Source organism: Dromaius novaehollandiae, chromosome 2 (assembly GCF_036370855.1).
Source record: "Dromaius novaehollandiae isolate bDroNov1 chromosome 2, bDroNov1.hap1, whole genome shotgun sequence".
In the NCBI taxonomy this organism is placed as follows: domain Eukaryota; kingdom Metazoa; phylum Chordata; class Aves; order Casuariiformes; family Dromaiidae; genus Dromaius; species Dromaius novaehollandiae.
The window spans coordinates 3515611-3543052 of NC_088099.1; the positions used below are offsets into that span (position 1 = coordinate 3515611).

At 53.9% G+C, this 27442-nt stretch overlaps 4 protein-coding genes across 6 annotated transcripts in view; 2 read left to right on the top strand and 2 right to left on the bottom strand.

The window, feature by feature from the left end:
• Positions 1-1458: 1458 nt before the first annotated feature.
• C2H1orf35 (chromosome 2 C1orf35 homolog) lies at positions 1459-4864 on the bottom strand. 2 transcript variants are annotated; one of them, XM_064505648.1, is made up of 9 exons: positions 4655-4794; positions 3601-3698; positions 3358-3508; positions 3187-3232; positions 3009-3091; positions 2740-2812; positions 2546-2610; positions 2211-2357; positions 1459-2130 (listed from the first exon to the last, which is right to left on the bottom strand). In XM_064505648.1, the coding sequence occupies exons 1-9, from the start codon at positions 4792-4794 to the stop codon at positions 1911-1913; spliced, it is 1023 nt and encodes a 340-aa protein (XP_064361718.1). In that variant the 3' UTR covers positions 1459-1910. The 2 variants fall into 2 exon arrangements, with proteins under 2 accessions (XP_064361718.1, XP_064361719.1); XM_064505649.1 differs by lacking the exon at positions 3358-3508 and having other exon boundaries at positions 4655-4864.
• Positions 4865-4892: 28 nt separating this feature from the next.
• MRPL55 (mitochondrial ribosomal protein L55) lies at positions 4893-6435 on the bottom strand. Of its 2 annotated transcripts, none has more exons than XM_064505652.1 (4): positions 6301-6435; positions 5634-5742; positions 5210-5411; positions 4893-5106 (listed from the first exon to the last, which is right to left on the bottom strand). In XM_064505652.1, the coding sequence occupies exons 2-4, from the start codon at positions 5657-5659 to the stop codon at positions 4963-4965; spliced, it is 372 nt and encodes a 123-aa protein (XP_064361722.1). In that variant the 5' UTR covers positions 5660-5742; positions 6301-6435; the 3' UTR covers positions 4893-4962. The 2 variants fall into 2 exon arrangements, with proteins under 2 accessions (XP_064361722.1, XP_064361723.1); XM_064505653.1 differs by lacking the exon at positions 6301-6435 and adding an exon at positions 6152-6258.
• Positions 6363-25067, top strand: GUK1 (guanylate kinase 1). Its single transcript, XM_064505650.1, has 8 exons — positions 6363-6536; positions 15066-15179; positions 17257-17298; positions 18317-18413; positions 22777-22915; positions 23948-24032; positions 24346-24431; positions 24890-25067. The coding sequence occupies exons 1-8, from the start codon at positions 6494-6496 to the stop codon at positions 24923-24925; spliced, it is 642 nt and encodes a 213-aa protein (XP_064361720.1). The 5' UTR covers positions 6363-6493; the 3' UTR covers positions 24926-25067.
• Positions 25068-26281: 1214 nt separating this feature from the next.
• GJC2 (gap junction protein gamma 2) overlaps positions 26282-27442 on the top strand; it is a 44858-nt gene continuing 43697 nt past the window's right edge. Inside the window, exon 1 of the mRNA XM_026096160.2 lies at positions 26282-26841. The gene's annotated coding sequence lies outside the window, so the exon portion shown is untranslated. The remainder of the gene's footprint in view (positions 26842-27442) is intronic.

Here is a 27442-nt window from a genome sequence, read left to right on the forward strand (position 1 = left end):
TAAGGCAGCAGGGCAGTCACTTCACAGGTAGGCCCAGACCCTAACCCCAGTCTCTAGGACAAGGTCTCCTTGGGCCTCACCCCTCTCGTACGGAGCCTTGTTTAGTGGAGGAGTTTTGATTTACCTCAGCTTCTGCGGGGGATGCCACATTTGCGTGATGAGGCTTAAACAAGTTACCCAGCAAGGGCTACCTCAGCACAGCGTTGGTTCCTTGCACTCAGAGTTTTCTAGCTTTTCTCAGAAGCTGAAGGTAAACAGTGTAAAGCAAACACTGTGATAAGGGATTACAAAACTCTTGCAAGGCAGGTTATTCTCTCAAGGCTGTTCATCACACCTTGAATTTCAAGCCCTGAATCTGGATATTTGCATGCCTAACTGGGCAGGACATCTGCTGCAGCCTGTTTGGGCAGGGAAGTGACCTCGAAGGGCCAGCTCTCCTGCTGACCTAACTGTGTGCTGCTGAAATCAGTGGAGTCTCCAACAAGAAAACACGAGCTGAAGATCATCTTCCCCTCCCTGATCCCTAAAGCAAGCAGAGGCCCTGCTGTGACTCATTCCCCTCCATAGCGGAGAGGCTTGTGGTGACGTGGGAGTGGGAGTCCCCAAGTGACGATTGCCACAGAGGTGAGGTGGCACAGGGGAGGCAGGCAGGGACCAGGGCCAGCAGCTGCTGCTCTCTGCTGGGCAGAACGTGCTGTTGGCCCAGGCTGGAAGGAGGAAGAGTGGGGGAACGTCCTGATGTTACCTGAGCTTGGCAGCCTGCTCGCAGTCACCCTGGCTGCTGGGGACAGCACCGGCTTGGCCAGGCCTGCAGGGACTTGAGCCACCCGGTCCCTGGAGGCAGGCTCACAGCCAGACATCTGCTTGCTCTGGCAGGGCTGTGCAGAGCTGGGGGGGGGGGGGGTTCCTCGTTCCCCATCCAGCTGGGGAGGTGGCCAGGAGGTGACCAGGGGAGGTGGATGGATGGCCGGTGGCTTATCTGAGCCTCACCTCTACCTGAGGCCTCCAGCTCCAAGCTCCCCTGTGCCAGGGTGATGGACATGGAGCCACCCTTCTCATCTCACGTTCTTGCAATGACAGCAATGATTTGAAGGGCTTGGGAAAAGGAAGGAGCAAAACTAGGAGCCTTGGCAGAGGGGACAAGCAGGGCAGAAAGGGACCGAGGAGAGGCTGCGCTGTGAAATATGGGGAGCAGGCTCTGGGGAGAGCTTTGCTCAGGCACACGCGGCAGGAGAGGGCACAGGCGCGTGGGCTCCCCGCAGGAGCGAGAAAAAAGCAGCAACGGCCCCATGAGGCAGGACTGAGGCACTGACGGCCAGGAGAAACCAGCCACTGCCTGAGAACGCAGCTGAGTGAGGGGACAAGGAGAGCAGAGGACCATGCAGGGGACATGCCCCCCACCCCGTGAAGCACCCATTTCCCCCTCCCCACCAATGCAGAGCACACATGAGCACCGAGTGCAAAAACGGGGATTTCTTTTTTCAGCATCATGACATCCAGGTCAGATTTGTATTTTGCAGTAACGGATGGTTTAAGGAAAGCCACTGTCCATCAGGCTCTTCAACAGAAATAATAAGAGCATTAAAAGAAGAGAGATTAAAAACAAAAAAAAGGGTAATCCTCGCATCCAAGTCCTTTTGAACTAAACAGCAGACGGGGGCAGAGAGCGCGCAGCATTGCAGCCGCAACCAGCCGTCCCGAACCATCCTCCGTGGCAAAGCACGTCCCTTAAAATCTCGGCGGCCGCGTGCGACTGGGTCGGCGCCGACGCATCCCCGCTCTCCGCCCGGGTCCGTCCCACGCGGACGCAGGGCTTTCCCGTGCTGTCGCCAACAGCCGGACTCTCCCTGCCCGCGGCTGCCGAGCTGCGACTTTAATTCCGGTAACACCTTTAAAAAAATATAGATTATTTAAGACCTGCGGGGCCGAGCGCCAGGCTCCCTGGGTCCTGCGAGCGGGCGGCGCGACGGCGACCGGCTGCCGCTCCTCTTCCTGCCGCGGCGGCGCGGCGACGGGTGCCGGCCACGGCCGTCCCGGCTCCGGCTCCGGCTGCGGCTGCGGCTCCGGCTGGGCGAGCGGCGGCCGCTGCCGGAGGAATCATCCATGTCGCCGGGTTTCCTCCGCCGGCGCCTGCGGGATGGAGCGGGAGGTGAGCGGGGGGGAGGTGGAGGAATGGGGGCACCCCGGCCCGACCCCCCTGTCCCCGTCACCTCACGTCCCGCTCCGGAGAGGAGGAGGAGGACGACGAGGTGGAGGCGTCCCTCCCGCGCCGCTTGTCCTTCTTCTTCTCCTTCTTGTGCTTCTTCTTCTTCTTCTTCTTCTTTTTCTCTTTTTTAGGTTTCTTGCCGCTCTCCGAGCTGCAGGGTTGGAGGGGGACAGGGGTCACGGCAGCATCCCCCCAGCCCCTTTCCCACGCTCAGACCCGACCGCTGAGAGCAGAAATCTCCCTGCCATAATAAAAACCCTCCTTTTTTTTATTTTTCCCCTCCAGTTTCTCCATTTCGAGCATCAGCCCAAAGCACAGGCCGGGGACGCCCCAACTTACCCTCGCTCCTCAGCCTTCTCCTCCTTGTGCTGCTTCCTCTCGGGGCTGCCCGGCGCCTTTTGATGCTGCGAGGTAACGGCCCAGCTTTGTTTTTAAGCGTTGTATACGCGCGAGGCAGGGTGGCACCGCTTTTTTTTGCTCCTTTCCCCCTGTCCCGTCACGGGAGAGCCGCGGCTCTCGGCACCCGGACCTACCGTGAAGACGGAGAGCCCCATCTTGGCCGCCTCCTTGTCTTCCTTGGAGAACATCAGCCGGCCGGCGGAGCCGCTGGTGGACGGGAAAGGGTGGCGTCGGGACGGTTTCGGGGAGCAGAGGGGCGCCGGGAGGTACCGCGCGCCCATCACCGTGGCCTCGGGGCGGTTTCGGGGAGCGAAGGGGGCGCCGGGAGGTACCGCGCGCCCATCACCGTGGCCTCAGGGGACGCCCAACCAGAAGGTAGACCTTCGGGGGAGGCCTCCCCTACCTGGAGCTGCCCAGTCCCACCGGGCGGTCCACGTCCGCCGGGCCCCGCTCGGCACCGTCGCGCTTGCACACCTCGGCCAGGTCCTGCGGGCACCAAACCACGACATGGGGGTCACGGAGGGGGGTGCCGGCGCCGGGGGGGGGATGATGACGCCGGGGATGGGGGGGGGGGGTCTCACCTCCTTGCTGAGCCCCGTGGGCCGCCGCCGGACGCTGCCGTAGCCCCTGGAGCAGAGAGGAGAAGCAGCGGCAGGCGGGGAGGCCTTCACCGGGCGTCCCACCGCCGGGACGCCCACCACCACCCCGCGACCCCCATCGCGTCCCCCCCCCTCGCCCCCCCCGGGACTCACAGCGCCGCCAGCATGGCCTCGCGCTCGGCCTGCCGCACCGCCGCCAGCTCCTCAGCACCCGGCGCGCCGCCCGCCGCCGCCTTGCCCTTGGCGTACCAGGTGAGGTCCTTGCCCTTCTGCCACCGGCCCACCGGCGCCATCAGCGAGTTGCCTGCCGGCACAGGAGGCGCCACGGCGGACAGGCGTCCGTCCGTCTGTCCGTCCGTCCGTTCCCCCCCCCCCCCGCCCCCCCCGGGCGCTTACCCAGGTAGTTCTCGCGCTGCTTGTCGGCCTTGACGTCCTCCCAGCTGAACTGGTCCTGCCCGCCGCGCACGCCGCCGCGCGACGACCCGAACATGGCGCTGCCGGCGGCGCCCGTTACTTAGGCCTCCTCCTTCCCCCCCCCCCCCAAAAAAAGGACCCCCCTCCAAGGGACCCCACCCCCACCCCAACTGCCCCCCCCCCAGGCGGTTTTGCACCCTTTGCCCCGTTACCAACCCGGTGACCAGCCTGGGGGGGGGGGGGCAAGGGTAATGTGTTGTCCCCCCTCCCCAAAATGGTGCCCACCTCCAGCTGCACCCATGGGGGGGGGCTTGCGCGGAAAGGAGCCGTCACGGGGAGGGCAACCCCCGGGGGGGCAAGCACAGGGATGGGGGGGGGATTGCAGAGCCTGCAAGGGGGGCTGCGTGGGTGGGTTTGGGGGGTGCATGGGTGGGTTGGGGGTTGCACAGCCTTGGGGGGCAGGTTGCAAAGCTTGGGCAGTGTGTGGGGGGTGTACGGCCGGGGGGGGGGGGTTGCACAGCCCGGGAGGGGGGGGCTGCAAAGGCTGGATGGTGGGGAGGGAGGTGCACAGCCCCGGGGGGGGGGGACAGCTGCACAGGTTGGGGGGGGCGGTGCAGAGACTTAGGTGGATGTCGGGGGGGGTCACACGGCCCTCAGAGGTTGCACAGCCGGGGGGGGGGGATTGCACAGGCCGGGGGGGTGCAAAGGCCGGGGCAGGGGGGCAGAGGCTGGGGGGGGGGGGCTGCACAGGCTGGGGGGGGTGCATAGGCCGGGGGGGGGGGTTTACACAGGCTGCAGGGGTGCAGAGGCCGGGGGGGGGCGGTTACACAGCCCAAGGGGGGGGGCAGACACCGAGGCTGCGGGCTCACAGGCCGCGGGGGGAGGCGCCACACAGCCCGGAGCGGGGAGGGGGGGCCGTTAGGGGCCCCGGGGAATGAGGAGGCCGGGAGGGGGCCATAAAGCGCAGGGCCCGCGCAACCCGCCCCCCGCCACCGCCGGCCCCCCCCGCCCCGAGCGCGGCCCCCCCCCCGCGCACCTCGCCCGGCCGCTCCGGCCGCCCCGCGCTGCCCCAGGCCCCGCCCCCAGCGGCGCGCGCAGCTCCGGCCCCGCCCCGGCCGCTACCACCGCACCGCATGGGGGGGGGGAGCCAGGCGGTACCATCGCACCGCCGCGCATGGGGGGGGACACATGAAGTCACCCCAAAGCAGCCCCGCACACCTGGGGCAGGGCACCTGCGCGCACCCATCAAAAAAACAGACAGAAAGACTCGAAACTCTGAAAAAATGGGTTATTTTCCAACTTTTTCTGCGGTCGCCGCGCCTTGGCGGCCACCCTAGAAGCACCTCACTTCTTCCAAAACCTCCTGTACTCGTCCAGGTTGATCTCTTCGAACGCTTCGTCCTTCTCCAGCTTGGACTTGGCAGGGAACCGCCGCCGCAGCCTGGCTTTCCTCTCCGCCTCGGGCAGCGTGTTGCTGTCCAAGGGCAACTGCAGAGGGAAAAGACACCAGGGTGGAGACGAGCCCGCAACGTGCCGGCTGGCACCTGCCTAAACAAGCGCTCCGTCGCGGCTCCGCAGCCCGGCGCCTCACCATGAGGATCCTCTTCGGCTCCTTGTAGCGGACGCGGACGGTGGACCCGTCGGTTTTCACCAGCAGCACGGGGTAGAGGCGGCCGTAGGCCTGCCGGCGGACGTGGGCGACGGAGGTCCTGTTGGAGGTGTCACGGACAGCGGTGGCGTGGAGGCAGCGGGCCCCGGGCAGCAGCCCACGGAGGGCGTCCTGTCGCAGCGCGCTGCGGGGAGTCAAGAGCGGGTCAGTCGCGAGGGGGACGGGGCGGCTGGGCGTCTCGCTGGGTGCAAGCCCGGGCGGAGCAATGCCGAGAAGACACGGAAAAAACTCTCCTTCAGAGAGGGCACACAGCCGCCAAGGATGCGGCCCTTTAGCAGCCTGGAGCGCCATCGGCCTCGCACGGAGCCCGGCGGGGCCCCCGGCCCGGCAGAGGGACGGTGCTCACCCCAGCGTCCTGCTCAGCGCTGCCATCCCCGGCCGGAGAGCGTGGCGGAGGGGCTGGGATGCCCGGGGCCCCGAGCTGTGCAGCACAGCGAGGCCTCTCTGCTGCCGACCTGAGGAACAAGATGGTCGGCTGGGGTCAGTCCCAAGGAGGCTCCCCCTCTCCCCGCAGTGGTTCAGTCCTAGGAGGCTCCCCCTCTTCCTGCAGTGGTTCAGCCCCAAGGAGGCTCCCCCCCTCCCCACAATGGTTCAGCCCCAGGAGGCTCCCCCCTTCCCCACAATGGTTCAGCCCCAGGAGACTCCCCCCCTCCCCACAGTGGTTCAGCCCCAAGGAGGCTCCCCCCCTCCCCACAGTGGTTCAGCCCCAAGGAGGCTCCCCCTCGCCCCGCAGTGGTTCAGCCCCAAGGAGGGCCCCCCCCCCCCCCATCACGGCCTGATTCCCAAGGTGACCCCCCCCGCCGCCATTACGGTTCAGCCCACGGCTGCTCTCCCGCCCCCCGCCGCCATTACGACTCAACCCACGGCGGCTCCCTCTCGTCGCACACCGCCGGTGCCCGGTCCCTCCCCTCCGGCCACGCTGTTCGGTCCCCGGATCTTTCCCCGCGCCTCCCACAACGCCTCCCCCCCCCCCCGCCGCGCCGCGATGGTTCGGCCCTCCGCGCTCCGCTCACGTGACCGGAGCCGCCGGCGAAGCCTCCCTCCGCCAGCGCGCGGCCGCTTCCCGCGCCGGTGACGTCACTGCTTCGCGCCGCCAGGGGCGCGGCGGGTGACGTCGACGGCGCGCGCGGCGCCGGCGGCGGCGGCGGGGCGCGGGGGCTGCCGGGACCCCCAGCGCCGCGCGGCGGCGGCGGCCCCGCCCCCTCCATGAGCTGGCGGCGGCTGAGCGGCGCCATCGCCCGGGCGGCGGGTGAGCGGGGCCGGGCCGAGGCCTCCGGGGGGTGGCGGGGGCCTGTGCTGAGGGGGGCCGAGCTCCAACCGGCCCCGGGGGGGGCTGAGTCCCGCCGGGGGCGGGGGTTGGGCTCCAGTCAGCCCTGGGGATGCCGGTCCCATCCGGGAGGGCGCTGAGCCCATCACAAGGGTCCCATCCTGGGGTGCTGAGCTCCAGCTGCTCCCGAGGGTGCCGGTCCCATCGTGGAGGTCCCATCCTGGGGTGCTGAGCTCCAGCTGCTCCCGAGGGTGCTGGTCCCATCGTGGAGGTCCCATCCTGGGGTGCTGAGCTCCAGCCGCCCCCGAGGGTGCTGGTCCCATCGTGGAGGTCCCATCCTGGGGTGCTGAGCTCCAGCTGCTCCCGAGGGTGCTGGTCCCATCGTGGAGGTCCCATCCTGGGGTGCTGAGCTCCAGCCGCCCCCAAGGGTGCTGGTCCCATCGTGGAGGTCCCATCCTGGGGTGCTGAGCTCCAGCCGCCCCCGAGGGTGCTGGTCCCATCGTGGAGGTCCCATCCTGGGGTGCTGGTCCCATCCACGAGGATGCTGAGCCCGTCATGGGGTCCCATCCTGGGGTGCTGAGCTCCAGCCGCCCCCAGGGGTGCTGGTCCCATCGTGGAGGTCCCATCCTGGGGTGCTGGTCCCATCCATGAGGATGCTGAGCCCGTCATGGGGTCCCATCCTGGGGGTGCTGAGCCCCATTCAGCTCCTGGGAGAGGAGGTCCCATGCTGGACGGTGCTGTGCTGCAGCTGGCCCAGCGCACCGGTCTCGTCCCAGGGGTGCTGAGCTCCAACCAGTGCAGTGTGGGGAGCCCCAGTCCCATGCTGGAGGGTGCTGGCCTTCATCCTGGTCCCCATCCTGGGCGTGCTGAGCTCCAGCCACCCCTCTGGGCTCCGGGCGTCCCTCACATGTCCCTCCCCGTGACTGCAGGGCTGACCCTGACCAAAGACTTCCACTTAAACTGGAAAAAAAATAGATGGGTGTCCTCCATCCTCGGGGACCCAAACATCTGGAGAGGATCGGAAATGAGCTAACTCGTGGGAGTGGCAACGTCTGGACCGTGGGGGGAACCGGCCAACGTAACTGCGCTCGTCTGACCTTCACAGCTGCAGAAATTTATCCAGATGGGTGGGAAGGGGTCAGGGCTGCTCTCCAACCAGTTACTTGGTTAAACTGGTCCAGCTTTACCTTTAGGTGAGGTCTTAGACTGACTCCCGGCCTCACCTGTGACTTGGACCTAAATTCTGCAGTGACCTTGAGCCAACGGTTCTTGTTCTTCCTTTGGCAGCGTTGCCCTCTGGAAAGCGAGGCGCGCTCATCGGTGCTGCCAATGGAGGGGCTTAAGCAGCATTATTTTTTAGATAATTGGTTCCAGGAAGAAAAATAATTCATTATTTCTGCCAGGTGTGGGCACGGCGATGCACTTAGCTGCACGGGGATGCTCTGCTCATTTCTGAAGAGAGGGAAGGAATTATTGTCTGCAGGTTAGAGGAAGCTCTGGATAAAAATAACTGAAGCAGGAGATGTTTCGTTCCTGCCGGGCCCTGCTAGGACTGCGTGTGACCGCGCGTTGGTGCTTAATTAGGTAGCCACGTGCGTCTCCGTTGGGCGTTAATACGGCCTGAATTGCGCTGCTTGTTGCATCCTCGTTACCGCTTGTTTCGTGTGCTTAATGAGGTGATCCAATTAAATCAGCTGCGAGCAGATGATGAGCATGTTGGGGATAACTTTGTGGTTCCCCGGCTGAACGTGTGCAGGTCCAGGGATGTGTCCATGCGTCTGCTCGAGCAGCTGGTGCGACATGGCAGACCGAGGGCTGGTTAACGCTTGACCCACCCCTGGGGAGGGGGGATGTGTTTTTAGGGCCTCTTGCAAACATCAAAAGCTGAGCGTTTGCCTGCTCTGCGATAACGTTAAACCTTGCCGTGTTCCTACACCTGGCCGGGTGGGGTTGTCAGGTGACAAAATCAGCTGCCCCAAAAGTTAGGAAGGTGGGAATTGAGGGTTTGTAAAAAGCCTGCTAAAAATAGGGAATGGGATTATATACCTAATCCAGGAGACCTTTGTTGGGGCTCCGGAGAGAATGTCCTTTAATCTTCTTTTCTACTTGTAAGGTGGTTTTACCTTCTCTTTAAAGCCTGTTTGCTAATCAGCATTAATTTTGTTTAACTCTTGTACCGTCTGTCCTTCCTTTACTAGTTGCGTTGCTGCTTTCCAGTTACAATTCAAGGGAGGTTTAGCAGGAGCAGACTTGGAAATGTTCCACGCCCTAGTGATAAGCTGCGGTTCCTTTGGAGGCCTGAGGGCGTAAGTAGTCCCGGATTTGGACGTGCTGTTGTTAGACTGCACCAGCTGGGAGAGTTAGACTTGCTGAACCTCAAGAAGAAACTGTTGCCTTGAGAGATTTTCGAGTTACACCCGCTGATATAATAATAAAAATATGCATGTGTGTAAATATAACTTACATATATGTATCTAAAATATAACTTACAAACCGTTTTGAGAAAAATGCTCATCAAGAGCCATAGTTAAGTAGCTGCCATTCTGGTTAATGCACAGAAATCACGTGCTGCGTGTCCTTGAGGAGGAGGCATCTCCCATGTGCTTCTTGTTGGACCACCTAACGTTTTTGTAACCCGGCAGGATCTGTGGGATTGTTCATCCTCAGCACACCAGACGCAGCCGTCTGTGAGTCACGGGTGTGACACTTCGCCCACCCCCAAAACGTGAGGATCTTCATTAAAAAGCGATGTTTTTCTGTTTCCAATCAGTCTGCTATGGTTTTGGTGATGTATGGTGACTAGGCTGGAGCCAAACCCATTTTAGGAGTAACCCAGCAGAGATGAGAGACCTTCTGTGCTAGATGCAGTATTTGGAGACCAGCTGCTCTTCTCCTGAAAATGCCAAAACGTGAGCGAAGGGAAAAAATCTGCGCTACTGCTCAGAATGGAAACGTACCAGTAATGTTACAGCTGCAAAGGGCAGGCTGACAGCGTGACCCAAGGGTGCTTTGCTGGGCTGGGAACCAACCAGGATATTAAATAGCCCCATCCACTAAATCCGGTTTCTCAAATGGGGATTTTTCAGTGCTTCACTTGTGGTTTTTAAAGGCTTCACGCTGCCAGAATGAGAGGAGCTGGGGCTGGTGGGATTTGTGGAGCATGTTGGAGGAGAAGAGCGCAGGGAGACCAGTTCACACTTCCAGACCATCTTCATCCTTCCTCTCCAGCCCTGGGCAGCTGCCCCCGACGTCTCTCGCATCCTCGTCTGAGATTAAACCCGTCTGTGCTGCGGTGGAGCTGAGCAGAGGCCAGGGTTTCGCTGCACCGTGCCAGGCGGTGGGCGCCGGCAAAAAATAGGTGCTGTGATGGCTCTGAAAGCCATTTTTGTCCTGCGCTGGCACAGATTCCCGGTTTACCAGCTGGGTGTTTGCTGTCTGCCGCCTACGCGGAGGGCCCAGCCTCTTCATCTGGCGGCAGAAATTGGTTTTTCTGTAAATTACGTCTTGTTGTTTTCCTCACAACCCTGTTTTGGTCTGCAGAGATCTCCAGCAAAGAGAAAAAGGGATAGATTTGAAGGGAGGCAAGAGGAAGCATCTGTAAGTCCTTTGGTTTATTTTTAGCCTGTTTCTTGAAGAAGTGAGGCCTGTGTGATTGCAGTGGGAATGTGTGTCTCTTTTCTCACCTCAGTTCTTAGTACATTTGTGAAAAAAGGTAGTTAAATTAGAGGCCGCATTTTCTCCCAGCGTCGCCCCAAGGGCTCCTGCAGATGGAAAAACATCGTCAACTCCACCCTTACTAGACATCAGGGAATCCACATCCTCAGGGCGTGGATTCCTAGGAAACTGCACTTTATTTTTTTACCTGCTGCTGGACCTGCTCCCTTCCCTTTCACAACCTGGCACCAGCAGTCGCAAATCAGGACCTGGGTGATGTGCAAGGCAGCTGGCAGGCATCTGCAGCGCTTAACTCGATGTCTTGTTAACACCAGAGGTGCAAGATTGCTAATATCCTGATGCGGGAAAGGGGAAGGCTGGGTGTCAGGAGACATTCAGCACCTGCCTCAGCTGGAGAGAGTGTTGGCATCTGATGAAAAAGGGTGATATGGAGTTGAGACCCTCTGACACCAGATCTTGGGGGAATGAGCTCCTGTCCCCTGTGGATTTTGGAAGGTTTAGCGTGCTTGAGGAGAAAACAAAGACATTTACATGGAAAAGTAAAGCTATAGATCATGGTTAGCCAGGCTAGGCGCTCCCCAGGGACTTGAGAGACCAGAGTTCAGGTCGCTGCTGTGCCACATCCAAACCTGGTGTCTGACTCCAGGTGTTCCTGGCCACCGGCCACCAGGTTTGGCTCCTCTGGGGGAGTGTGTGCTCCGTGTCTTGTAGGGCAGAGCTGTGGTCCACGAGCAGCCAGGGGGGCCAAAAGGGCTGACACCAAGGATCTTGAATCCCGTTTTGTTCTAGTATTGAAATATTTTAGTCAAAGTGGGAGAGCTCCATCCGGAGGGATGGAGAGCCGTGCAGCCTGGAACGTGCCACCACGGAGGGGTTAGAACATGCCGTTTGAAGGCTTGGGTTCACATCTGTTGGGAGAGGAGGAGAAGGCATTTGTTCTGTCACTTTCATTGTGGGTAAGTGTCTTAATCTTTGACTTGACGTGAAGCTGGAGGCAAGAGCCATGCAAACTCAGGTCCAAAAGAAGAACGCTTTTTAGAGAAAGTGGCTAAAAACCAGATGAGTGTCTTTCCAGAGGAGCTGTCTTAACCAAACACCAATCTTTGGATGCAATGTGAGTGTGGTAGCTATCTGGCCTGGGTTTTATACCTAATGTGCGTCGATGTGATCTAAGAGCCCCACCCATTTTTGAAGTTTGTGAATCGGTGAGCACGATCACTCAATAAAGACATGCTACGTTTGAGCAGGAGGTTGGACTGGAGACCTCCTGCGGTCCCTTCCAACCTGAATTATGCTGTGGTTTCACTCAGGGAGGTACCTCACCTCCCAATCCATGAATAACAACAGTTCTTCCTCTGCTTGTGTGCATTTACACCGACATCTTTGTGTCACCGGGAAACAGGAGGACGTGTGATACATGAGATTAGTTTCACAGAGACAGAGTTTTTTGTTCTGTTTCCTGAAGCCGGCACCTATGTTGACCAGGGTGGCACACGCTGGTATTCGTCAGCGTGGTAGTGGTGTTTGCAGCTTTACCAGTCAGAAGAGCAGGGAGTGGGGAAGAAACCACAGGAGAAGATTAAAGATCAGCGGACGGTTTTCATTGGCTATCTTAAAACGGAGACTCTGTAATTAAGGCTTTATGTGGCTCACAAATAGCCCAGCTTTCTGCCCGCTCGCTCGTATTATGAGCCTGTCGCTGCTACAAAGAGCTGGACTTTATACCTCGGTTAGAAGGGTATAAAAGAAAAGGTAAGAATTGCTTGGAGTCTGCTGCTCCCAGCCAGCGCTCTCTGGGTACCCTCGCCTGTTCCGCTGCTTCCTTCCCAATTTGGTTTGGGTTGAATGACATGATTATAACTGATTTGGGCTGATTTGAATTCCCCTTTTCCTGTCAGTGCTTGCTTAAAGGGTCAAAGGAATTTGGGGGAAGGAGAGAGAGGAAAACTTTTTCCTCTGGTAGTGATCCAGTTGTCCTGCCTGGTGTCTTGCAGGCAGGAGCCAGGACTAGTGTGTCCCAAGTTGTTGTTGTTAGTGCAATCGGATGGTGTTGGAGAAGAAGCTTTTAAATGCCCAGGCAGAGGATCTGTGCTGGTGTCTGCATGTCCCATGCGGAGGTTTTTGATGGCTTATGAGGACAGCGTGTAACATCGGTTGTGATATATGAGCATCATTCAACGGCTGGTTGGTGCTTGGTGCCGAGGGGGGAGCTGCGTTGTGAATCTGGTGGTGGGCTGGAGCGGCTGGGTGATGATAAACTTTGGGTAGCTCCTCTTTTCTGGAGCGTTTTACAAGCAACGGTTAAGGTTCACCAACGCTCTCCCGTTTTACTTTACGGCAGAAGAGGGAGAGGCCTCGGACAAGGTCAGCGAGGGCCCCTTTGCCTGCCTGCTCCAAGCACTAAATAGCAGTTCCCTGGTGGGGAGGTGCAGGAGCGTGTTTATGTATTGAACGTTTAGGCAAAACTCATGATATTTGGAAATTATCTAAGGTCAAGGGCTAAGGGGGGGATAGCACAAGTACCCGAAAGGGCTCCCTGGAGGCTTGTTCAACCTTACGCCGATATACATGTTAGCTGCTGCTAGAACCTGCACAGATGAGACTTCGTATATTAACATCCTCTTCCTTAGTATGTGCTTGAATAAGTACTGATCGGACATATAAAGCGTCCATAGGGAATAGAGGGAAAACTCGGATAATTTGCTAGCTTTAGTGTTGCCTCACAGGTGCCGGCAGGATCGCGGAGCTGTGCCGAAGGGATTTGGGGATAAGGAAGCATCCCGCTGACGCAGGCTGAGGTCAGGTAGACGGCATGGCTGGATTAGCCTGCCGCGCGACCCATGGCTGCCACTGATTTTGTAAGAGACTGCAGATGGCTTAAGGCTGTTTAAAAAGTGATTTGTAAGGTCAGGGTCACATTGCTATGATCTAATTTAAAATGGGAAGGCATTATAGTGTCTGTCTTCTGAATGCTCCTGAGTCAAGACCCAGCTGATGAGGTTAAAATAACACATATCAAGGGGCTTTACTGCTTGCAGAAAGATTTTTTTTTTTCCTAATAGGAAACTAGACCTGTTTGATTTGTGTCACCTCTGTTTTAAAAGCCGCTGAGTTGTTGATGGATTACCGACCCCGGCCGTATTCTCTGCACTGAAGTACAGGATTTTCTTCTGTATTCACATGTTAATCATTAGCCTTCCTTCCTCCCCAGAGAGGCAAGCATGGGAAAATATCCATTCTTTTCTTTCTGGGCGAAGAAGCAACTGCAGAAAGGTCCACGTGACCTGTGGCTGCCTTTCTCCAGTATTAGGACTCCTCTTGCTTGCAACGAGAGACCTCAAGCTGGAGTTAGCGTGGTGAAGTGTGGCCGTGGCCAGCCGGTGCTTGTTTCCCAAATCACACCCTTGTTCAGCCTTGTTTGCAAGGCTTTGAGGTTTATTTCCCTTTTACTATACGCCTAAAACAGTCCTTTTCCCTTTGATAGACAGCAGTAAGATCCGCAGTGAGCCTTTCCAGAGCATGCGAGTTGGAGGACTGGAAGCTGTAAGATGAGTCTGTGCCACAGCTCTGGCTTGCAAAGCCTGGAGCCCAGCAGTGTCCTCCCCACCGCTGTGTTGCGTGCACGGTTAGTGGTGAAGGAGGTGGTGGACTTCTGTTGGTCCGTACATTATCTGCTACGGAAAAGGATTTACGAGTGGAGGACTGAAGCAAAACCTTTTAACTGTCTGTCATAAGTTAGTAGTTTGCACTTGTTAGGATGTTAACTGGCAGCTTAAGAGGTCTGCGGGCCGTTGGCCATCTCCCGGGCAACCCATCCCTCACGTGGAGTTGCGTGTCTGTAACGCCAGCCGATTTCCTTCCCGTTTCCTCGCCAGCAGACCCTGCACGCACTCCTCGAGGCCTGGCCCTTGGAGGGGGAAGTGGCTGTGCCATTCGCATCGGTGCAAAAACCAGACAAGAGCGATCCGCTAGAAAACAGAATGAGTTGCTCTTCCCCTGCCCCAAAATGCGCATTGCAGGACCTCTCAAAATCCCTATCTCCAAGGGCAAGTATTAAGCCAGAGATGCCAAATGCATGTAAGAGATGTGCCATGATGTTTCTAGGTGCCACCAGACACAGGTGGCGTCTTTCTCCTGTTAATTAAAGCCTTTCCTAGGATTTGGATCGAGAAGGGATTTAAGCCCTTCTAACAGGGAACAGAGCTAGTGTGAAGCTGGCTTGAATTCTTCCAGCTCGGTGGCAACTGGAGTCCGATTTCCCCTTTCTTTGGGTTATGCGATGCGAGTTTAACTTCAGTCCCTTGAGGACAAGCGTTCATACTGCAGTAATACTCATCCTTTAATTTTATGAGCCAAAGTTTGTGGTGGGGGAGCTTGTGGTGTGGATGACTGTGGGACTTAGATGCAGAACTTGCCCTTTCCAAGGATGGGTCCCCCAGGTGAGAATTGGGGCCAGGAACAAAGCAGGGTGAAGCTGTCCTGCTGCGTTGCTCGTGGCCTCTGGTATCTGCTTTGCAAAATGAGATCTGACTCCTCAGGGCTCCTCGCCCAGCTCTCTCTCAGCAGTACAGAGGTGGCAGCTGCCACTGTCTGCAGCGAGTTTGCTAATTTAATAGCTCTTTGAATTTCTCTGGTATTTTCTGCACTCCCCGGTTACTTCCCATCAGCTCTAACTTGTGAATTTTGATGACTTCTGATTTGCCTGCAGAAACTTGTATCTGAAGGTAAAGGATAGACGCTTTTGTGGGCCCGAGGCACCCCTGGAAATCCATAGCTGTGTTTTCTCGTGAGCTGTATGTCTTTCTAATCAGACGTCTATTTTTCCTGTCTCTCTAGCCATGCAGGGGCCGAGGCCGGTGGTTCTGAGTGGCCCATCAGGCGCAGGAAAGAGCACTTTGTTAAAGAAATTGTTTAAAGATTACGAGAACGTCTTTGGCTTCAGTGTCTCCCGTGAGTATCTGCGTGTCATTGCTAAAGGGGAGCAGAGGAGGTTGGGACTGATAGCCCAAAACCTGTTTCAGTAGCAGTATTTGTGCCCTGGATAATCTACTTCTGTGGCTTACCTGTATCCTAGTCTGTCTGTGGGCTCTTTGGGATGTTTAAATAAGTCAGGCCTTTTTTTAATACTAGTATCAAGAGGCAACTCCAGGATTTGCCTGGTACGGCACCTTTCAGTCTCTGACTCGCTACCTCTCTGAACACAGCTCAAAATGGTGATGAGATTTTTCCGAGTGATTCCTGACTTGGAAAGAAACCAAATCCCGGAGACGACTTGCCTCAAAAGTCAAGTCTTCCCACCAACCTGTGGGTGCTGATGAGGGTTTTTGCTTGCAGGATAGCCCGGGCTCTGGTTAGCATGGTCTGATTTAAAATAGGAGTTTTGTAAGACCCATCCGGCTGTCGGGTCAATGAGCGAAACAATTTGTCCCATCCCCTACTTACATTCTTGTTCCTGCCACTGCTCTACTGGTTTGTCGACTTTACTTTCTACTCTGATCGGTGAGTGCTGGCCAAGGGTCCTATTTTTCTACCTGAGGTATTTTCTTTTAATATGAAAATAACCCCCATCTGGCTGACTTGGTCCACTCGTACCTGTTGCCTTTGCCCAAATGAGGCAGGTTCAGGATGGTGGGCGAGGGAAGATTCTCCATCCCTGGCAGGTCACGGGAGAGGGGCATTGTCGTGGTGGACTTTAAGCGTAGGTTGAGAGATTTGTGTGATAGCCACCAGAGCTGCCCAGTTTCCAGTGCAGATTACACACTCATCTCTGCCAGTCAGCTCATTTTCATTAGCAGAATTCTTTTAAAACACCCTTCCCTTCCTGCTGACTTTTGTAAAATAGTGTGAAGCTCTCTGCGATGTTTTTAAAGAGGTGGTGGGGTGTTAATGACACTTCAGGGTCACCAGTGTTACTGTGCAAACTGTTTTCCCGATAGTAAGTGTAGGAAACCTCTCTGGAGCAGCTCTCCCATTGCAAAACTAATTTGTTGCCTTTTCTTTGACTGGCAGCTTGAAGGTTACCATCAGAGTTTGGGCTGCATTCTCAGTTTATTCACCTGATTTTTCTCTAGGGCTCTAGAAGGTGTTTTTAATTATTTTATCAAAATTGTCACTGTCCTAGTGCTTTGGATACTGCAACTGAAATCTTTGCATCGAGATCTGTAAGGTCCAGATTCATTCCACTATGAAAAAGCACATACTGAAATGTGGAAAAATTTAAAGTACCAGAGACTAAAAAGCCTTAAAAATGTCTTTCTTTTTTTCATGTTTCATCCAATGCTTTTAACTCAACTGAATCTCTTAATAAAGAGCTCACCCCAAACTAAATCTTGTTGTTTCCACTAGGCAGCATTTTGGAATGTATTTTTTCCTAAATCTCCATAGACCATTTGGACCTTGACAATTAGTTCTTTATAAAAGCTAAAGGCGATCAGAGCCTTATTGCATTAGGTTAATTCCCACCAATCCTAAAGAAAACAATGAGTGTCGCCTTCTGTGCAGACCATCAGGTCTTGTTTGCTTTGCAGATCATATGCCTAAAATAATGCAAGTTTGAATGACTTCCAAAAGGCTTCATGGGATGTCTGATTTATTCAGCTACTTCACCTAGGAGTTTGCCCTTATTCATTAAATCTGGCTATTTTAAGCACCTATGTAGGCGCTGCGTGATCTTTTAGAATGAAGATAGCTTATTAAAGTAGGGCACTGCTAATTCCCCGAACTGAGATGGAGATCTGAATAATGTGTCTAGGATTACACAGGGAAGTCTGTAGCAGAGCAGAAAACTAAGCCTAGCCTGTTAGGTCCCAAACTGGCCGCTCTCAATTCCTTGTTTTCAGGTTATCTAGGAATCGAAGGTGTGAATCATGCATGTCATGTTTTACACTAGTTGATTCCAGAAGCTTTGATCATTTTGAAAGAGGATCAGCCTTCTATGTGAATGGATTAATCTGTGTGTGTTTTTTATTTCTTTGATGCTATTATTTCCTTTATCTACAAAATTCACACGGCCACCTTTTGCTTACAGATACCACAAGGAAGCCAAGACCTGGAGAAGTAAACGGCAAAGGTCAGTGCATTGCAATTTGGCCCGTCTTGTCAGACTCAACAAATTACTGCTCTGAGGCATAGGTATTCAGTAGTGATATATTTGAATTTTATATATATACACTTTTTTTCTTGATCTCAATGGCCAATGAGACCGTAACTGCTTACTGCTGTTCTGCAGTGTGTGCCATGCAATAGAGAGAAGATGTGAAGAGGGATGGATATGGCAGAACAAAACCAGAATTGAATTAAGTAATGAAACATTAACAGAAGCAGAGCATGCGCTTCCAGTTTTCTTTTTTTAGATACCTTCTCTGTGACGCATTGACCAGAGTTTTCAAAGTGCGGCTCTCAGTTTAAGCCTCCAGTTCATACCTGGGCTTTGAGTGGCTTGGCTTTCTAAAGTGCCAAATAGCTCTGGTTAAATACACCAAATGTATGGTTCTTTGGGAAATGCAGCTGCTTAATGAGATGCCTTTATCTGTCTTAATAGCTTGTGTGACACTTTTCTTTATTCTGGTCAGTTTGCATATTTCAGAAAGAAACAAATGAGGTTGGCACTTAATTTCCAAAGGCAATTTTCACTATGGAATGAGAGGGAAAAGTTTGAACAAAAGATAGGGAAACATTTCTTCTTTGTTCATTTGTTTTGATGTCCCCATTTATCTCCCCCCTCTCTCTAGTCTTGATCGTACTTGTTTTCAAATATATCATTTTGCTATGATGTATTCCAAGCTTCAGAGGGTTCCCACTCCACCAGAAAGGGGAAGGGGTATGAAAAAGGGTGCACAGCAGCGTATCTGGCCACATGGAAAGATGCACCAGAGTTCCCAAGCACTTTGAGCAGGTGTCTGGGCAGTTGGGGTGGAGAGGGGATGCTGTACGTGGTAATTAAAGGTAAGAATCTGCAGTCGGCCAAGCTTGTCCAGGGCAGGCTGTTATGTGCTTCTCCCCTAAGCACTTGCATGTGCCATCTTGGCCATGCACTTTACCTTCAAGGCTGTTAATTTCTGGCTGTTTTTCCTGTTTGCCATATACAGATTACCACTTTGTGACCAGAGAGGAAATGCAGAAAGAAATTGATGCTGGTGAATTCATTGAGCATGCAGAGTTCTCCGGAAATATGTATGGGACGAGGTAGGCAACTCAGACGCGGTCGCCACTGAACCCAGTTGGTTGAGATTATGATGGAGGAAGAAACATTTTAACTTAGGGACAGTGTTTTCCCCCAAATGCACAGATTCTTGCCTTAAGCTAAGCCTTTCATTCTGCTGGCAGGGACCTGTCAGCTGTATTTGGCCATTATTGAAACAGCAAAATTAACTCTTACAAAGAGCTAACTCATTACGATTAATTCTTCATTGCAACATGAGATTCCCTAATGCCTCCAGTGTTTGAGGGCTGCTGAAGGAGTTTGTATGCTTAACGCTGTTCTTGCACAGGGGTGATTTTTGCAGACTATTTGCAGTCCTTAATATCTTCCAAGTGCTCTGCAGAGACTAGTGGGCAAGATGGACACTTGTTTTCCATTATCCCTCTGTTAACTTGTGGTCCGAATATGATAAATTCAGGAGCAGATGCTATTGCACCTGTATTGGCTGTAGTGAAACAAATATGCATGCTTATTTGGTAAAATAACTGCTTACAAATAGGTATATAGCATGGCACCCTTGGCTAGGGTTAAAGAGTTGGGTGGATTTTAAAATAGCATTGCTCTGGGCATTGGAGCTGGTGATCAATAAAACATTAAGCTGCAATGTTAATTAGAAGTCAAATATCTTACATAATTATTGTTAGAAAAGTGTGGTGCTATGGTACAGGACCTGTTAAGGAGGAAAGTTAACTAAGTTCTAAGATATTTAGTCTTTTAAATTAGAGAAGGTTGCCCGAAATGCTTTTCAGAAAGACTTGCATTTCTTAAAGGGCTGAATGTGCTTTTGGGGGATTATTTTTGGAGACAGCAGATTTGGCTAAACTTCCTCTTCTGAGGATGGATTCTCTGTGAGACGTCTCTGCGTAAGGCTCCCAAATTGATCGTGCCATAGGTACATATCTGTAAAGGAATGGTTGGAGACTTCTGTCACAGTAAAGTCGGTGTTTTAATGCAACGTGCGCAGGCATCGCTGCTTTCGCTGCAGTTGAGGACAGTGTCCCGGGGCACTGGCCATGGTCACTCCTGCGCCAGCTGAGGAGGGCAGTCCCTGCCCTGGCCTACATGCTTCCAGTGTCACTGCTCATCTTTCAGTTAATCTCAAACACCCAGCACCAAGGAGAAGCCAGGTGCAAGCTCTTTCATCCCTGGGTTCATCCTGCGTAGGACATGCTTGCTTCCCATCGCGTGCTCTGCTTAATCCAGTGCGGTGCAGAGGAGGTGGCAGCTCTCTGATGTCTGATATAGGTTTTGTTGACCGTGGTGCCTTTTCCTCAGGGTGGGTGCTGACAAGGCACCTCTCCTCTCCCCAGCTGATTTTGATGGAATTTTCATGAACTGGCTATTCTAAGACATTTTTTTAAATCAAATTTAGGTGAAATCAGCTAATGGAGTCCATGATTAGGAGGAACATGACACGTGGACAATACAACTGCATGCGCTTAAAAAAGGCTGCTGGGAAGACCAGAGGGCATGGGTTTTGCTGACCTTCCTCAGGGCAGAAGAGGCAAGGGGAGCATGCGTTTATGTACATATCTTTAATAACTTGAACAGGAGCAGAGAGGTAGTGCAGGGAAACAGCAACAACAGGGCTTCGTTTTGTCTCCTGGCTGTGCACCGGTGGTTTTGGTGGTTGCACACTGATCTCATGCTAGCTGGGTTGGACCATCATGCTGGCCTAGAAAACCTCTGAGGCTCTGTGTGGCGAGACAGGGTGCTTGGGGATGTTGTTGCAGGTGTTGCACTTGAAATGAGATCAAACCTGGAGCCTTACTGTGGTTTCTGATTGCCTTGTAGTGTTTTCCTGTGGTTGCCCAGACCGAGAGAAGCCTCTAGCTGAATTTCTGCCCTGATTATGTAGACTGATTAGTGAAACGAAGCTCAGAGTTGAGGCAGGCAAGGATTTTTCCCTTCCTGCTATAACCTCACATCACCTCCTTGCGTTGACTGATTGCTGCTTTCCCTGCCGCATGGTGCGCGTGTCAGTGATGGAGGAGGATGTGCCCTGTTAATGGTGGTAGGTTATATAAACTTAGAAAGATTAAATCTTGGTAGATAAAATGCTATAATCACTGCAAATATAAATAATGTGTTTGGGTTTAGTTTTGAAGTGCTTTTCTCCCTGGCCTTCACTTTTGTCTCTGCTCACACAGACCAGACAGTCTGCATGTTCATGCTGCCTCTGCTCTGGGCCTGGGCTGGTGAGAGTTCAGGGTGGGAGAAAAAGGCTGAAATTAACTCAGATCAACTTGACAATAAATGTAAGTTTTCAAGCAAAATAAATATTGAAACCATTCAAGCAAAGATTTTCTATTTAAGTGCCTGAGGATGTTTCATAATCAGTTGTTTGATAAGATGGAGGAGAGGGTCCCTTAGGCTAAGCAGAAAAGTTGAAGCTTTCACCAATGCTTTGTGCTTCCTAAATCCCACCAGATAATTAATAACTAAAAATTAGGTGCTTATGAAAAATCCATGTCTTTGGGATAACGCTGAGCCCTATTCACCAAAATCAGGGCTTCTTTGAAGCTGCCTTTAATTAGGGGCTGAAATTTGAGTGCTGGAGTCGGGCCTCTTCCTTGGGGCGCAGGGAGCTCTTGGCTCTTTGTGAATTGATTGTAGCAGGAGTTGGTTGATACCTGGTGTTACCCGATGAAGCCTGTGGCTTTCACAAGGTGAAACAAGCCAGTTTGGGGAGTTTTTGTGTATTTGTGGTAGATGATGCTCAGATCCGGGCTCTCACTGCTGCCCATCTGGGCAAGGTAGTAAATCTCTGGTTGTACATAGCACAGGGATGGTCTCACAGCATCACTCCAGCTTCTTCCTCCTGACTGGGGTTTAAGCGACCTGTGCTATGGGATCCCAATGCCAGGAAGAAAGCTTTTAGCCGTCCCCTTGTTCCTGCATGATCCCATCACCACAGCATCCCTGCAGTCACTAGTCCTCACCCATCCGCAGTGTGCCCTCCTGGGAGGGCCTGCACCAGCTTCGGGATCTCGAGGCTGCCTGGCTGCTGGGTCGCTTTTTCCCTCCACTGGTGTGTAAAGAGCTGTTGCCGGCGTGTTTGTGACCTGACCTGGGTGAGGGGTTCACAGACCTGGTGCCACACCAGCTCGTTGCTGCAGAGCTATTCAAATCCGCTCTCCTATTCTGTCTGCTCAAGATCTCCAGCTCTTCCTCCTCTCAGTGTTACCCCTCTTCAACCCTTTCCTTCAGGTTGGGCAATGGAGCAGCCAAAGCCCCATCTCTTCTTCTTGGGGCTTTTCTGAGCTCGCAGGTTCCTAGAAGTCCTTACACCTTTCCCCAGCTCAGCTCCTCTCCATATCCCTCCGAGAGCCATGTCCTGCTCACGCTGCCTCCATCCTTTCCGACTGCGTTTGCAGAATGCTGTAGGGAAGCTGCAAGGTCGGTGGATGCTGGACTCTCTGTCTGTGTTGTTGTGTCTTGCTGCTCTCCCACCCCACGAACAGCAGCGCCCTGGCTGCGTGGCACCCATGGGTGCTTCCCCTCTGTGCTGGCAAAGGCCTTGCCTTCTCCTGCCGGCCCCAGTCCAGGGTGCTGCTCAGCTAGGGAGCAGTGCTGGGAAAGGCTGAGGAAGGGCTTGGGGTTGGTGCAAGAAATGGGTGAAGGCAGAGAATCCAGAGAGTTTGATGCTGGCTCTAAAGCAGTGTTTTCTCTTAAACTCTGCTGCCACTGCATGGCCTCCTGATTTAAGAGGGTTGGAGTTGCTGCTTTTCAAAGGAGCATTGTAGGCCTTTGGAAAAAAGTGCAACGCGTATTATACGCAGCCCATGCTGGGGAAGAGATACAACCATCGTTACAGATGTACGAGAACCATCACTTTAAAAATGTTTTCTTAATCATGCATCTTGCAAAACTGGCAGGAACATTGAAGCATCCTTCAGTAGAGCGTATGAGTGTGGGAATTGGTGAACCTCTAAGGAAGGTTTGGAGTGTTTTTGCTCTTTGGGGATGCTGCTGTAGTTGTTGAAGGCAGGATCTTTATGGACCACGTCTGAGCCACACTGCATGTGGGATAGTTGCATGTTATCTGTTTCCACAGCCTTCCTCCCTTACAGTTTTGCCACTCTTTCTAGCAGCAGGCAGCCCTGCTGCCAGCCCCTCTGTTCTTTCTCAGGGACCCAGAGGACCGTCAAGGAGAGAGAAACCACTGTTAGCCTGAGCGGAGCAAATTTCCTCTTCCCTCCAGCAGCAACGAAGGCACTTGGGAGCCCCATGAGGCAAAAGGCTCACTGCTGGGGGACATCAAACTCGCTCTGCTGTGGCTGGATGCTCTGACCCTTCTCCTCCTTGCTTTGGCGAATAACCTGCCCCCTCTCTGCCTGTCTCCAGTAAAGGTGCGGTGCAGGCCATTCAGGCCCAGAACCAGATCTGCGTCCTTGACATCGACATCCAAGGCGTGAAGAACATCAAGAGGACAGACCTGAACCCCATCTACATCTCCGTGCAGCCTCCGTCCTTAGATGTCTTGGTGAGCGGCTGCCTTCCTTTGCTGTTAGGCAGTTAGAGGTAATCGGCGTCTTGGTCTGAAGTGATGAGTGTTCCCCCCTCATTGTTGAATGTATGTATTTTTAAGGGATGCAGAACAGGTGGGGGCTCATTTTTGAGTGCTGTTACCCCTGCTCAGTATCTGCCCAATCTGTGATTCCAGCACTTGGTTCCCAGTAAGGCATCTTTCATTGCCATGCTTGGATCTTCCCTGCACAGTCTCTTTCCACACCTTGGAGTGTGATTGCCTCTGCTGGGGTGTCAGCTCTGTTAGAGCATGGCCAGCCTTCAAAATGCTTTACAAAAGCATTAGTTGTCCTTTGTAAAGATGAGATTTTTTTAGTGAGACGTGCTTCCAGCTCCAGCTATTGGAGTTAAACTTAGGGAGGCTGGTTCTCTGCAGCACTGGGAAACCTGTATCTGTTTGGTCTTACGTGATCCCGTATAATAAGGATCACATGTACACGGCGCCTTTGGGAGAAGTGAAATCCCTGTCGGGGTTCAGAGGGGCACATGGTCCTGGAGATGCCACTCGCTGAAGCCATGTGGGAAGGACGTGGTAGAGACTAAGCCCACGACTCCTGGATCCCAGCCAGGGCCTGGCTCTCCCCTGTTGCTCTCTGTGTTTCTTATCGAGTTTGTGGGGGAGGACGCTAACAGAGCGCACTGATACCAGAGCCCAACAGAGAGATTTCACCTCCCAGCAGTACCTGCCCAGCTGCTGATGAGCAAAAAAGATATACTGGAAGATACCCAGTTTCCAGTACCAGCAATACTGGAAACCTGATGTCCTGAGCCCAAACCCAGCTTGAACACTGATTTGCTCTGTGGCTCTGAATATGTCCCCTTGCCCTTTGCAGGGTGTCATTTCACATGCCACGGTGGCTGATGTTGGCAAACGGCTCCTGTGCGGGGGGCAGAGGGCTGTGGATTTTAAGATGATGGGGTGGCTGGTGTTTTCTGCACTCAGGATTTGGAACGCACGTTTCTTTAATATATTTGTCATTGGGTTTAGGAAAAAAGACTACGTGACCGACAGACTGAGACAGAAGAAAGTTTACGGAAGCGTTTGACTGCAGCCTGCGTAGATTTGGAACTTAGTAAGTCCAGTGGCCTTTGAGAGATGCGGCCAGGGAGAAGGGGGACACTGGTGGTTTAGGTGTCGTTTTCTACACGAAGGTCTGACCTCTCTTCTCTGAGGAGTGCTGGCAGGAGTTGGGCGTTAGTTAGGTTTGATCTAAGCGTGATACTGCATCGTTTCCCATTGCAATTCCTAGCGGACGCTTGGCAGAGAATAGCAATAGCTGAAATAATAGTACTAAAATGCCACGGGAACTGAAGTATTGCGTGAGAGAGGACACAGGGAAGAAACATGTTCCCCTCTAACAGCTCTGTCCTCTTTTCCTTCCCTAGGTAAAGAGCCTGGCCTGTTTGACTTGGTCATTATTAATGATGATCTAGAGAAAGCTTATTCTGACCTGAAGGAAATACTCCTGGAGGTGAGTCGTTCAGGGGGTTTTTACGTACCTTGCTCCCTGTGCAAGCCTGACTGCTAGGCTGAGCAGGAGAGGGTTTATTTGTGAACAGCCGCAGAAATGCAACCACGTGCCTGCACTTGATCCAGATCCAATTTGAATTGCCAGGCGATCCAGTTGTGATCTCCTATGAGTGATCATGGATCAGACGCCTAAGAGTGGGAAACGGATCCAGTGCAATACTGAATTAGGGGCAGTATAAGCACGTGCCACTGGACGGGGCTGGAGGATTGTGCTATTTCGAAGTGTCTCAAAGGCAAACTTAGCTGCATCCCTAAAGGCTTACATATAAATTCTGTGCTTGGTGCTTTGATACTTTAGTTTGTGCTGTGGATAATCATTCTTGTTCTTCAGATCTGTGAAACTAGGAATTGCTCCCTGAGAGGGATTGGTGCTCAGTTATTTTCCTGATCTCCTTGCAGGAAATCAAGAAGGCCCAAGAATCCAGGAAGTCCTGAGCTGAGCCGGCTTGGACGTTTTAACTTTGCACATCATTCCTGAAGCGCACCACAGTATTTTATTCCAAGAGACATTCCCTTTAGCCTGATCCCCTTTCAGAGTTACTCTAGAATGTTTCTATTAAAACAAAAGAAAACAAAACCCGGTCACGCTTGTGTTTGTGCTGACCAAGCGCTTGGCGTGTGCTTTCCCAGGTTGGTATCTCCGGTGGATGGTTTGGAAGCGATTGCGCCGAAGGGCAGAGCTGTCCTGCGAGGCTACACGCGAGCCGCCTGCCCATAGCTGCCGGGCAGCCAGGACTGCTGCGGCTCTGACACGTGGCTTAGGATCCCCTGTTTCCTGCCACAGTGTTTATGCAGGGATGATCATGTTGTGCCCAGCTAAGGCGGCTTGCAGAAGGGGATTTACTTAGATGGATGTGACACCACTTCTACCTGCAGACGGATAGGCCCCCATCTCTAATGGCACCCGCTAAACTGCAGGGGCAGAGAGTAAGGCAGGATATCGCCAGCGTTGACTCCTCTGGTTCTTGCTTCCTTTTGCAGGTTTGGCTACAGCTCCTCCAGGCGTTTTTTGACTGTCTCCCATCCTCAGGCTCTGCAGTTATTTTCTGTGTTGCTGTTGCATGGTGGTACATCAGCACAGCTCAGCCGCTCTAACTGCAGTCAGCTGCAGTTGTTCCATGTGATTTCAGATGCAGGTAGATTTTTTTGAATGCTTCTATACCTACAAGTTGGAGGAGAGAGTATTTCCTTTCCAAGCAGTGCAGCCTTTTCTTCTTGCAGGGATCCTAGCAAGGATCTGTTTGATCTAGCTGCTGTCCCTTGCACTGGTGTCTAGCCGAGACATGGGAGCATTTTGCCTGATTGATGTTTGGAGGATGACTTGCACTTAGCTTCGCTGGCTTTCTTCGGCCTTAACCCCAATGCCTTTATATATGTTCTGAGCCCTTTGATCCCTCCAGGGGGTCGTATCCTGAGCCTTGGTTACTCACTGACCTAGGATACTTAAAACATCCGTCAGTCGCAAGTGTGGGAGAGAGACGAGCAATGGCTCATCTGGTATCTTCTGCGCTCGCAGGTGGATTAACCTGTTTCTGAGCTGTAGGGAAGCAACAGTTGCTGCTAACATGCATGCTGTGTCGCTGCTGTGTCCTTGAGAAGTTCACAGGCTCGGTTGTCCCAGAGCATGTTGCTCTGGAAGATACAGATGGTCTGGGTTTGTGTGATCCTCTAGAAACGGCGAATCCTGCAGAGCTGGGTCCCACGGGCGGCCGTTTCCACCTGTCCCCCTCCAAACTGAACGCAGGTCAAGCGTCCATCATGCAGACCCTCAATAGGGAGATCATGTACTGCCAAACGGTGCCCTTTTCTCACTGAAAGCATGTCTTACCAGGGCAGCGTAGTACCTTATACTCATTTCTCTTGGGTTTTATCCACTTCGTATTCCATCTCTCCAGTTTACCCAGCTGCACGCTTGCAGTCCCTCTCGGTTCAGATCACCTCCCAGTTTACTAGACTCCGTCCTCCGCACAGCTGTGGACAGCAGTAGGCAGAACCAGACCTTGGCCGAGTGATGGACCGTGGTTTTCCGAACCGTGCGTTTCAGCTGGGTTTCGAGGGACACGTCTGCAATGTAGAAACTTCCCCTCTAGATGGCAGAAACGACAGCAGGAAAACACACGGGGACTGAGCCACGAAGCAGAAAAACGCAGAGGTGGCCGACACAGCGCTCGCCTCAGTCTGGTGGTCTCCGGGCAGCGAGCAGAACTTGCCGAGCTGCTGCCAGATGGAAATGCGCAGAAGCTACGGGCTCAGCTGTCCTGCAAACGCCGTGCTTGCACGCTTCCCCTGGGCTCCCAGAACGGTGCGACTCCCGGCCCTTGATCGAGCCCTCTGGTGTCCCTCCGGGATAGGTAAGTGGTACCCGAGGACGGGCAGGGACAACTCTGGCATTATAGCAACACTGTGCAGCGGCTCCGCAAGAGAGTGCTGCCAACGCTTGAAGAAAGGTAATTTAGATCACCACAACCACCACGTTCAGGTCTTAACCTCCCTACCCTGTCGGTAATGGATATGGAAATCCGAAATAACCTGGCCTGCATCGGGTGACCTGCTTTTGGGGGCTGCTTCTGTGCCCGATGGAGCACGGCAGCGATCGCCTCCCCGCCGCAGGCTACCGCGAAGCGACGGGGCTGGTGTCGGGACGGCGATGCGTGAAGGCAGCACTGGGAGCGGGTTGCCGGGCGGGCGACACGGCTTTGTTCGCTCGAGCGGAGCAGCCCCAGATGCCGGAGCAGCCTGGTCGATGTGCTCAGCACCGCAGGATTTTTGAGCGCGCTCTTTGCAGCGCGGCGGTCACGCTAAGGCAAGCGTCTTTGCGAGTCTTTTCAGGAGCTGTTGGCGGTGTCTCTCTTAGTGTGGGTGTTCGGGGAGGAGAGGATGCCCGAGGAAGTGTGTTTTGTCCTCAAAACACTGCAGAAATGCCTGCTGAAAGGGCATTGCCTGCTCAGCTCG

Coding starts and splice junctions, on each gene's coding strand:
- GUK1 (XM_064505650.1), top strand. CDS start 6,494: ATGAGCTGGCGGCGGCTGAGCGGCGCCATCGCCCGGGCGGCGG. Junction 6,537..15,065: donor CGCCATCGCCCGGGCGGCGG/GTGAGCGGGGCC, acceptor CTGTCTCTCTAG/CCATGCAGGGGCCGAGGCCG. Junction 15,180..17,256: donor CTTTGGCTTCAGTGTCTCCC/GTGAGTATCTGC, acceptor TTTTGCTTACAG/ATACCACAAGGAAGCCAAGA.
- MRPL55 (XM_064505652.1), bottom strand. CDS start 5,659: ATGGCAGCGCTGAGCAGGACGCTGGG. Junction 5,412..5,633: donor GCGCTGAGCAGGACGCTGGG/GTGAGCACCGTC, acceptor GACTCCCCGCAG/CGCGCTGCGACAGGACGCCC. Junction 5,107..5,209: donor AGCCGAAGAGGATCCTCATG/GTGAGGCGCCGG, acceptor TTCCCTCTGCAG/TTGCCCTTGGACAGCAACAC.
- C2H1orf35 (XM_064505648.1), bottom strand. CDS start 4,794: ATGCGCGGCGGTGCGATGGTACCGCCTGGCTCCCCCCCCCCATGCGGT. Junction 3,699..4,654: donor GGCCGGAGCGGCCGGGCGAG/GTGCGCGGGGGG, acceptor CGCCGCCGGCAG/CGCCATGTTCGGGTCGTCGC. Junction 2,813..3,008: donor GTGGGACTGGGCAGCTCCAG/GTAGGGGAGGCC, acceptor CCCGTCCACCAG/CGGCTCCGCCGGCCGGCTGA.